The 12,225-nt window shown below is 40.3% G+C and overlaps 1 protein-coding gene across 1 annotated transcript in view; it reads left to right on the forward strand.

Annotated features, from left to right (window-relative positions):
- Nucleotides 1-12,225, forward strand: part of dennd2b (DENN domain containing 2B) — a 38,061-nt gene that overhangs the window by 6,299 nt on the left and 19,537 nt on the right. Inside the window, exons 2-4 of the mRNA XM_079157030.1 lie at nt 2,519-2,617; nt 7,875-9,143; nt 10,397-10,545. Coding sequence (XP_079013156.1) covers nt 2,544-2,617; nt 7,875-9,143; nt 10,397-10,545 — 1,492 coding nt within the window. The 5' untranslated portion in view covers nt 2,519-2,543. The remainder of the gene's footprint in view (nt 1-2,518; nt 2,618-7,874; nt 9,144-10,396; nt 10,546-12,225) is intronic.

Below are 12,225 nucleotides of genomic sequence, written 5' to 3' on the forward strand. Positions count from 1 at the left end.
TTCCAAAACATCCAACATTTTTCCAGCAGGTTGTAATCAGAAATAATATTTTACACAACTGCCAGTGTGTCTGAACTTTATGTAAGCAGACTTTTTTCATTTGGTTTAATTTAGAGTAATATGAAATGTTGTATTTCTCAAGTTCTAAGTTATTTCGGTCTCAATTTCCTTTCCAAAATGATTTGTTTTGTTTTATTATGCAATCATGGATACCATTTTTTCCATTTGGCATTCCAGAGAGTCTGTTTTCACAGGACAATCCTCAATGCAATCAGTATTCTTTCTCCCAAATGTGTCAAAAGCTCTTTGATCAATTATTTGAAAAGTGTTCTTATTTTGGAACAAATGTCCCTCTCCGTCACCTTCAAACTTGAGTCACTTGACACACTGGTTAATGTATGTCTGTACACATTTACGTTTAATTACGGAAGTACTGTCTGCACCACAGAATATATAGGGTCCTAGTGTTCATGTCCTATTTTGTCTTCTGGCAAAATGCACTGTGAGTGTAGTGTTTTTCATGGAGAGTAGTAGGCAGGACAGGACAACATAATTCTTTGATGAAAATAATGATGCATGCCCCGTCCTCTTAGCACAAGCCACAGTTACAGGAAATAGCTGACAGCAGGAATGCTCCCTCTCTCTCCTCATCTGTCTCCATAGGACTCAACTCCACTACTGGTTGGCTGGCTTCTTCATACAACAACTTCCTGTAAACAAGCCATGCTGCCAAACACCCTCCCATCCTCCACCTCTAATCTCTAGGGATCTCCATTTGACCTTCCTATGCACCAGAACATTCGCTTTGAGCCTTTTTGAAAAGGTCATTGCTGCATTTCCGAAAGTGATTTTCAGGGGCAATAGTCAACAATTTGAACTAAGTGCTGGTCTAATTTAAGATTAAGTCCAGGAAATGTTTATTGTAAGGAAGATCTCTTAACTGTTTTTCCTGCTGTTCTTGGACTTTTGACATTGTTAAATAGTTAATTGAAACTGATCCACAGTCCACAAGTAAAACCAACATGCATGTGTGAGAGCATGCTTTAAGCAGGTCCCAGCAATATTGTTTAGCACTATCAACATATTTCCATTCACCTCCATTATATTGAGGTAGAGGCAGAAATCTTTGAGCAAATAAAGCCCAAACTATCTGCGCGGCTAGATATTAGAGCTACACCGATCAATCTTTCGGGCTAATATATCACCCAATATTAGCTGATATATATATACATGTCGACCGATGCGTAAGAAGAAATCACAGTACAGAAATGCCAAAGATGCTATCGCAGTAACTTAGCACCAGTGTCTTCATTACATAGTTTGTCCATCAGAGAGTACTGACAAGTTTAATTTCTAACTATTTCTCAAATGCCACAGTTAGTAAATGTTGTGGACACGTTTGTTTATGTTGTCTCTTTATGAAAAAAAAAGACTAATCGAGCGATATCTTGGTATCTGATGTTATGAACTCTTAAATATCAGTATCAGCCTCGAAAATAAATATCAATAGCATTTGTTTCACTGACCCTTTAATGAGACTATTACCAGTCTCTGTTATCCTCAGCTGCTTTTAGACTGTATAAAATCAGTTAATTATCTGCAGCCACCTGAAGGCAGCGGATCGACAGCCTCTAAAATGTAATGAAACATAAAGTGCAGTGCCAGACAAACTGGGAACCATGGTGGTGACCTTGATTTAAATCATGCACAACAAACATCAGGCACCTGCAATATAACTACTAAACCTTAATGTCTCTGCACACATCCAACTGGTCAATTTTGACTGCATTTTTCTTCAGGTTTGTGCCATTATTCACCTGGCTGCTACCCAGAGAATAATGGAATTCTTTCCAAATTTCCTCGATGGCTATGATCCAAACCTTTGTTTAAATATAATTTTTTTTAAGTGGAGCAGAAGCTGTGCCTGAAGCATCAGAGTTTTCTGGCACAACATAGTCTACATGCTGTGTTGGTTATGACAATTCGTCTGCAATGTTAACACTGAAGATTGAACATGACATCTGTGGAGTGCTTTGCAGGATTTTCTATTAGCTTGCTTTACGAAAAGTTGTCACGCTCAACAACTACCTTTCTCCCCTCTCTCATGTTAATTTGGGATTGAGAAAAGTCAACAATAGGGTTCAGAGTGTTAAAAGTTGTGTCAAGTCAAGCTAATATCAGTTATAGGGTTATAGTGATCAAAATTGTTATTTTTGGAATCTGTGTTTATAGTTTGATGCCAAAGTTAAGCAGCTGTGGTCTTACAGGAATGTTGGCCATCTTGTATTTGATGTGGCACTCCATTTAATTCCATGCTCAAGACAGGATTGAATCATTTTGTGTATCTACTAAGTTGAATTCTATTTAATATTTTAGTAATAGTCTAAATTCCTAATAACACTAATTGACAAATCCAAACGACCGTAGAGGTGTTTCAGTCTACAGTACGAGTTCATGTTTATTTACTTGAATGCTGCAGCTTTTTTAAATGTTTCACATCTTTGTGTTTGTCCGTCAGGTGAGTGGGCGGTTTGCAGACAAACATGACGGCCAACAAGGGTTCGAAGGCTGTGCCTCGAGCAGGAGGGGCTAAAGCTCCCCGGGACATCCCCGACAGGTCAGTGACATCTGGGACATCAGGGGTGGGCTCGTTAATGGGCACGTCCATGTCGCATGGTTTCAGAGCATCCTGACTGAAGGAGAAACAAAGTTTTCTATGTGCACTCTTTTAGTTTTTCTTTTTTTTTTTTCGCTCATGGGAAAGAACGGCTGATGATTGTCTGTCATGATAAGACTTCCAAAGCTTTTGCAAGTACAATCCTGTATCCTGGACAAGGGCCCCATCCAACTCTGTGCTGTGAGTAGTGAGCTGAAGCTTGTGTTAGCATGTTGAGAGCTGACAGTGTCCTGCTGGGAGAGAAAAACAAACTTTGGGAATGATCTGTGAAATGTAGATTATTCGTTCTTACAATTTTTCATCCTGTCCATTTTCCTTAACCAGAAAGTGTTCTTAGGAACAGGCAGACTGTTATCATCTCACATATACACATGATCATTGTACTTCACAGTGGGGAAACGTAGTCTGTGTTCACACTATCTCACCACCTTGTGACAGTCTGATGGCTGATTTTGAGCAAGACGGTTGTTAGAAATGGTGCTCTTTATCCATATTCTAATATATAGTAATGCTACTATTTGACTGGCAGTGTTTCTTATTCTTACCTAATTTTCTGTGCTGATGAGGAAGTGGTGGTAAACACACACAGAGCAATATTTCATACACCGAAAAACATAAAGTAACCTGTGACAGCTTGGTTCTGTAATTGCTTGCGGTGTAAATTAGTCCTACTGGAAGTGGCAATTCGCACAAATGTTAATCATAATGTAAATATTAGGATTAAGATAAATGGCATTCATTTGCTGGTAAATGTGCACGTTCACCACTATTCCCAAGGTAAACTTGGGGAATGCAAATGTGTGGAAAACACTAATCACAGTAGCACAAAGCTCTCTCATCCTTCCGACTGCATTACTCTAATATGATAATTGTGCGTTTAACCTCAGCCTCTTATGATAAATGTAATTGTCATTGTAGTAGAGTCTTACTAACAGCTTGCTGTCCTCATGGGCTCATGTTAGCCTAGATTCTTACAGATCACAAAGATGCTTTGCAGCTCCTGGGTTTTAACAAGTAGAGAGACATTTATTGGATAGTGCTCAACAATGCATTCCCTTAAACCAATGTTTTTCAACCTTTTCTGAGCCGCGGTACATTTCTTTACATTAAATAGATCCCGCGGCACACCAACAACCCAAAAAGTGTAATCTTGCTTGGGACCATGGCACTGTTGGATAGCTTTTCCCCACACACCAAGCATAACGGAGTCGGTGCAGTCGGATCCCCGTTGAAAGTAAATCCAAATGAAAGATAACTTTCACTGTATTGCCTCGAGCTCACCGTTCTTCTTTCTTTCTTTTGACCACCACTCATTCAAGGCTTTTCATCTGGGTTAGAATTTTGTCCAGGGCCCAGTTCAGAGTCTGTATTTTTCCTTTTCAAACATTTCTCCATCGCTGTTCGTCTTGTCACCGCAACCTCTCCCGCGCATCGTTTAATTCTACTGTCTTAAATTAACAAGGTCATTATTGCGCTACCTAACCTACTGCCACCCACTGGCATGGAAGACTATTTAATTACTTAGTAAACCACTATATTGCAGGCTCAGACGCTCGAACAATGGCAAATAATTTGCAGCAACTAAATAATATTCATTATTTATTTCTTAATATCGATAAAGTGAAATTGTACATTTTCCCGCGGCACACCACGGTGGTTGAAAATCACTGCCTTAAACTATGAGATCACACAGGGAGGAGTTTTTAGGACAAGTCACTGTAACGTAGCCTCAAGGGGGACACATGGCAACATGCAGTAACATGGTGGAAAGAAAACCAATACAAAACAAAATAATGAGGGTGTGCTCTTCTTCTGTGTTAATTAATTTCCTGCACCTAAAATATTGAGGTAACTATAAAAGCCCAGAAAGGTGCTTTAGTGTCACAAACATGCTGACAAGGCTGTGAGAGAGACGACTCACTCTAATGTGACTAGTGTTTTATACACCCAGATATGCACATTAACTGAATCTATCATATTTACTGATATGCAAGCAAATAAAACCCACAAAACTCTGAATTAAATGTGTAACTATCACAGTTTTATCCGTGACAATGTATTAGTGAGTGCTGATGGATGAAAAAGTGAACATCTGTTGAATTATAATAGTAGAAGTGCTGTTTGTGTGAGCAGTTTGCTCACTTCATCCTGGTCAGTAACAGGACGTGGCCTGTGGTTAGCATGCCCTGGAAGCCTGAGTGAAAGCCAGAGGCCAGGTTGTGACTGGCATCTAGCCCTTTGTACTGTACTGTATGTGTGGCTGGACTTATTTTTACAAGCATGATCCAGACCACCAGAACCCCTAAAAGTACCGAAGCCATAAATAGACAAAAATTGTGCACATATTTTCTTTTTGTGTGTAATCAAAAAGTCTTCATTTTGCAGTCTACATTTAATTTTACAGCATGACAAATAATCCTATGAGACCATAATATTTTTTAATCTGTATTATTTGGTGGCTTTAATTTTGCCGTTGATTCAAATCTGCAGCGACGTAAACGGATAAACAATAACAAATTCAAGTGCAGTGATACCCAAAAAACAATAATATTATCTATATTAATACATATATGCAATTTACCATATCTGAGGTAACAGTATATAATCTGTTTGTAAAGATTCAGTTCAAAGTCACTGTGTGTGTATGTGTGTATATATATATATATATATATATACTACCGTTCAAAAGTTTGGGGTCACTTAGAAATGTCCTTATTTCTCAAAGAAAAGCACTGTTTCTTTCAATGAAGATAACATTAAATTAATCAGAAATACACTCTATACATTGTTAATGTGGTTAATGACTATTCTAGGTGGAAACGTCTGGTTTTTAATGAAATATCTACATAGGAGTATAGAGGCCCATTTCCAGCAACTATCACTCCAGTGTTCTAATCGCCTTAGAAGACTAATTGATGATTAGAAAACCCTTGAAAACAGTTCTGCTGGTGAGAGAAGCTATAAAACTGGCCTTCCTTTGAGCTAGTTGAGTATCTGGAGCATCACATTTGTGGGTTCGATTATACTCTCAACATGGCCAGAAAAAGAGAACTTTCATGTGAAACTCGCCAGTCTATTCTTGTTCTTAGAAATGAAAGCTATTCCATGCGAGAAATTGCGAAGAAACTGAAAATTGACATGAAATTGTCTGGGTGACCCCAAACATTTGAACGGTAGTGTGTGTATATATATATAAGTGAAACGAAACATAGATGCAGTCCCCTCGAAACCTTCACAAAGCACTACATCTCAACACAGCCCGTCTGAATCTTTTTCCTATATTATCTTTTTATTGCTTGTTTAACATTTGTGAAGTCATGTTTTGAGCGTGGAGACAGCGGGGGATCCTCCCTGTGTTTCAACCCTAGCGGCTATCAAACCAAAGAGCAACAATTTAAATTGCTGTCATTTACTCAATAAATTGTACTGTTACTGGCATTAGAGTATTACTGAGTGTTTGGTCCGGTTGCTACTAAAACATTCGCATTGATACTCCGCTCCCTCCCTGGCCATACTCCTTGGCAGAAGTTAAGTTGGGAGTTTTAGCAGCGAACCAGTAGGATTTTTATGTGCCAGACAAATTCTAATAGCTCCCTCCTGAAGCACTGCAACATGTCTTATGTTTGACAGCTGGTTAATATCGGAGTGGGCTCAAAAGGTATTTTCTTCATTAAAACATATACGGTCTGTTTGACTTATTGTGGGTTTAAAATATAGAAGTCTGATAGACATTTCACCTGAGATTTGAGTTTATCTTAAACTCTTTTCAAGCTCAAGTTAGTTTATAATTACATTAACAATTTGAGTAAGGTAATATAGAGATGTTTGAAACAAACCTAAATTACGAGCGTACAGTATTGTCTTATGAAAAAATGCTCATGAGACAAACACGGCAGGTTTAATGAAGAGAAAAGTCTTTTGGTTTAAGTCTCCCTGTTTTGGAGATTGGCAGTGTATAAAGATAAATACATAGTTTATAACACAATTGAATGCAGATATTTATTATTATTAGTGTAGTTGATAATAAGAAATAGGAGTGGAGGCTAGTGTACAAACAGATAATGAATGACACACAGTTGTAATAAAGTTGTCTTTAAAGGAGACGTTATTATGTTTGACACATACTGTGCATTGATAAACAATTAAAAAATGTCCTTAACCAAGCTGGTGGAAATCCTTTTTAGTGATATATTAGTTCAGTATCCAAAGTATTGCGTGTTCAAAAATCTATTTATTGGACTTCAGAATACTACAAACCGGCATTAAAATTGAAAGACATGAGTTGTTGTCTCAAAATCTCCTATTTCTTCAGGGGAAGTCAGATAAGATGCATCCATCATGCTTGCAGCTTGCCGGTTCCTAGCTGTTGTGAAAAGTCTGCCCTCCCTGGAGCCGGAGGAATGAAACCAGGGAAGGGCAGGTAGGCGAGAAGGGAGATCTGTCCTAACCTGCATTGTTGGATCACAGTCCACAGCCCTCAGCTTCCTCCTCCCATAAGGCTTGTTATTCTAACCATGGCTGTGACATCAGATCTCCCAACGCTTCACTTTCGCAAGACTCAGCTAGCTTCCAAGTCATGACAAGGTTCCTGAAAGATTATGAGAAGTAAGGTGTCGGGCTTCGACTGGGAAACTTTCTCTCTTTGGAAATCTTAGAGGAAGTGAGCCGCTTGAGAAAGCACGTGTGTGTGGTACAGTCAGCAGTGAGCGTGGGACAACCGCAGCACCCAGTATCACTTCAGAAAAAAGGCTGCAAGGATCAGAGAGGAGTAGGGAGACTTTCACAGGTAAGGCCGCTGTAATAAATCTCGCTTGGCACACTGCTTTCTGTGTTTTTTTATTTTAATTATGTGGAAAAATCCACAGTGGCATTTTAATGTTGCCTGTATTTCCTTTGGCCTTCATTTTAATCTCATGCTGCCAAAGACAGAATACTTTCCTGTGGTTTTTCTTAATAAGTGGCTCAAGTTTTCATTTTGTCTTTGATCTTGCAAATTAATTCAGAATTTTAAACTGATTCCTGACAGTTTTCCCCCACCATCTGTTCACCATTGAGTTTCTGGTACTTTTCCTGCTGCAGGGTTGAGTGGCTTTATTGATTTACTTCTTTTGGTTTCTTATCATTTGTTCCCCCCCCCCTCAAAGAATCCTTTCAATGTCTACAATGTTTGTTCACACCTTTCTCTGTCTCGTTAAAGGTGCCAGTCTACATCACCGTCTCCTGTTCTCGCTGCCAGTCAGGGGCAGAGCCAGCAGCCTCTCCTTAGTGACGGGGAAAACTCTGGGAAGCAGAGTAGGTACGCCAGGACTGACGGCAGGTTCCTGGCACGTGCTGGCTGGAGCAGCAAGACCTCTACCTTGCGCAGTGGTGCATCTCTCACTGGTGAGACTGACTTCCAAGGCCGTCTCACCAAGTCAAAGAGCATCAGCTGTTTGGACAACAGGCTCTCCATCTATAAGCCTCAGGCTCAAACCAAGTCCTGCCAGGAAGGTCAAGGCGTCCAGGAGCAACAAGGGGAACCCTCTCCGGGAGATGGACTAAACGGTAGGCCCCTGAGTTGGAGCACACTCTCACTGGGACCTTCCTCTAACCAAAGCAACAGGCGCACTCTCTCTCTCACCCGCTCGGTAGCAGGTGTTCCCCCCACCACAATCCGCAAAAAGATCTCAGAATGGGAGTGCCGAAGGGTGGCTCTGCCTAGGATGAGCTTGTGTCTCGATAAAAGAGGAGGAGAGCGTGTAGGGGGAAGTGAGGGCTGCCCCAGCCTGCTCTCTTCTCCTTGTAGCGAGAAAACGTTTGACTTTAAGGGGGTTCGCAGGATGAGCACAGCTTTCTCAGAATGCTCCTACACAGAGGAAGAGGAAGGGGTTTCTGACAAAGACGGCCTAGGCCGCTTCCAGAAAAGGATAGGGAAGACAGAGTCTTCAGGAACATATGTACGTTCTCTGTCTGCTCGGAAGGAGAAGTCAGCGGTTCTCAACAGGATACAAAAGATAGAGCAAGCCCTGAAGGAGAATCCCAGCCCATCCCCTCCACGATATCTGAGTAATTGCTATGCTCCAGACAAGACGAGACAAAAGTCTTTTGTGATAGGTGACGACTTGGACAGTACTTGCACCAGTAAGCGCAGCAGCATTTGCTCAGTGGCCACAGAACCAGATGCTGTTTTGGTCTCTGATAAGCTCTGTAAACTCAGACAAAGGTTTAGTGTGAGCTCAGCCAGGTCTGAGAGCCCAGAACCACCGGGCCAACAGACTTCTGTCGGCACACCAGTCAACCCCTTACCTAAACCCAAACGCACTTTTGAGTACGACGCCAAACGGGACCAGAAGAGCGTGTCGCCGGCCAATGGACTACCTCCAAACAGAGCCCCGGAGTCTCCCCCGCCGCTGCCCTCGACCCCTGCACCCAGCGTGACTCGAATGGTAAAGACCGAGGGGAGCACCCCAGTGAGACCACAGGACAGGTGAGAATATCAGTGTGCCTATGTTTAAAGACAGTTTATCTGTGAGAGTCGACGTAAAATTCTATGTTTTATTATATGTATCCTTATTGGGTGCTATGAATTTCTTTAGATTCCTCAGAAATTTTAGAAGTGTGTTACATATCTCAGTTTTGTGAGGAATTTCAATCTCAGGCCAAATGTTTGCTTTGTTGTTGTTAGTGTGTCTGATTGTGGTGTTGGAGCGATCAACTCTGGTTATCCTAAGTTGTTTTTAGTGAGAATTTGAAGTGGAGATCAGTTGTTATGTTTCCCAGACCATTGAATAGTAACAGTAGTTTTGTTTTGTTATAGCATCGTCATCCCAGCTTTCCTAATTTAATCAAACGGAATATTGTCATCATAGGTTTATTATGAGGTAAATGCCTACTGGAAATCATAAAAGCAGCTGAGAAACTAACTGATGCATTGTGCGGACTATTTGAAATGTCAGATTCTTTACTGAAATTCACCTTGGTCCCTAAAAAGATTTGGCAATTTAAAGCCACTCCTAGCAAGTCCACAGTATATTCTTAGTCAAAAATATGTTTATTCTTAATCTGCCTGTAACTGAATATGCTCTATAAATAACCCTATAGAAACCAGTGAAACTCTGGATTATTGCACCCCTTTGTTGCCTGAATATTAGCTGTTTCTCAAGCTCAGCTGACTCAGTTTGAGGGTGGGGCTTCTCCAGATTGTCCTTTTTGTAAAATGAGGATGAAATCCTGAAATGTTCATCCCTTGGACTCGGTGTTTAACATTCCTGTGGCTCTAGCAATTTTCAGACTAAGTTTAAAAGCCACAAGCTGTCGATGGCGCGACATGACCATACTGTAGATCCCTGCACTAATGTAGCAAAGTTCCTCTGCAGTGCCTTGCGACATGTGATGTGAACCTTACACTGTGCAGAGAACGCTCAGAAATAGTAATATATCTGCATGTTTACTTGTGACTTATCAGGAAGTTCCTTGTGATCAGAGGCACATGTTGATCCTGGTGTTTCTGTTTTTGTATGTTTTATAATTGGAGGCTCATCATTTAAGTTTTTTTTAAGGGATAAGACAAAGCTCTAGACTTTCTCTGCTTCTAGTCGGCAAGTGGATTAAGGAGTAAAACTGGCTATCTGGGCTATTTTTAATGCTATCTGGACTTTTTCTGTTTACTCTTATCTGTCTCCACTTTCTTAACATCTTTCCCCATCATGGTCTCTTTTGACTTTCTTCATTTCTTCCCAGAGAGTCGTGTGAGTCGGAGGATGCTACGAGTAGTCTGCCATCTTCATATCCGTCCTCGCCTAAAGAGAATGGCACACTAACCACAGGCACACGGAGTCGACCCAATTCCAAAAGCACTTTAGAGGAGAATACCTATGAGGACATAGTAGGTAAGCACACTGCTTTAAAAACAGTAGAGATGACCTTCATGTCACTCGGATCGCTCGTTGGTTTTCTGTCTGACCTGGGTCACTCTTGAATATAGTTCATAGCTGAAATTATATATTGATTATTCAATCGACGACTTGTTTTGATAATTGATTCATAGTATAAGTCACTTTTTTATGTAGAATGACTCTTTCAGGTTTTGGCTTCTCAAATGTGAATATGTGCTGGTTCTCTGGGCATTTGAATATATGAACTTCAGCTTTGGGACATTTTTCACTATTTTCTGATATTCTATGGACCAAACAATTATTTGATTAATCAAGAAAATAAATCGATGATGAAAATAATTGCTAGTTGCAGCACTTATGCAGTTTAATGCAACTTATACTTATGAAATCATGTGATTTTAGACATTGGTTATAAGCGAGACAGTGACAGTACATATGTAACTGACCGATGCTTTGCAAAAGTGTAGATGAAGCATTGAAAATGATCTCAGGCGAAACTGCAGCTTTTTTCAATTAGTTTGCTGCTATCTAAGCCTACGATTTTCACTAATGGGTTGTATATTACATTACTTTGAATCAATTTGCTTTACAAATCCTATTTATATTACATTAGATAATTATGTTGACATTATCCTGTTTGTCACATTATCACATCGCAACCTTGCAAGCGACATGTTGTGTATCTCACTGTACACAATATCCACTCAAATGTTTTCTGAGATAATGTGTGCATGAAGTGCTGTAACAACCAAATTCCTTTCCACTAGCAAATGACCCCAAGCTTTCGGCCCATTCCAGTTGCCACTTCCCACAGTGCATACTCATTTAGGTGGAAATGTGTGTCAGTGTGAGTAAAGTCTCATGATGAAGCTTGGATTTCAGATTCAATAAAAAGTTTTCAAACTTAAATATTTTTCTTGATAAATGCTCAGTGACCAAATAGAGGCTTAATATCACATTACTTACTTGGTATTTCTACAAGTAGCAGCATTGTTCTCAAATCAGTGATCAGTGTCATGCTTATCAGGATTTAACATTTTTAATCTTAAGGATGTGCAGTAGTCTCATAGAGATTGTAAGGGCGTGACTGCTTTTCATGTGAATCCTAACAAAGCCTTCTATTGTTCATCCAGTTCTGAATGTGGAGTTTTCAGTTTGGTGACGCAACCTTTGCCAATGTCTTTAAGTTCCTGACAAAGACATTGTCTCTGAGTAAGTTTGAAATTGCTCCAGCTATTTGCAGCAAAGCGTTCAAGCTGGAGTCCTAATGGAGGAGAACAGTGGTTTCCACTACCACTGTGCAGTGGTTTTCAGGTCACATGATCTATGTGAGAAGCAGTCACAGCTGTAAATGAGCCATGTTTTGATCCCTCTGCGCCCCTATTTTAACTAGAATTTGATATAGAGAACCAGAAGTCCCCACGCATTTTCCCCAGGACATCTTGGAGACACTTTGATAGGACATTCACTCACACCATTGTGCTTTTTGGCACCTGTGCTTGATGCCAGAAGTTTACCTTAAGAGTGCAGGTCTTTCGTAACCCATGCTACAGTGTTAATACAATTGAATGATTGATTGAGGTATTAGTGGACTGTTTTAAGTGCTTTTGACTAGTGGAGTTGATAAATGGAGTGCCAATGAGTGATCCGTTACCAGGCCGATGAATCACACCC

Source organism: Pholis gunnellus (assembly GCF_910591455.1).
Source record: "Pholis gunnellus genome assembly, chromosome: 1".
NCBI lineage: Eukaryota > Metazoa > Chordata > Actinopteri > Perciformes > Pholidae > Pholis > Pholis gunnellus.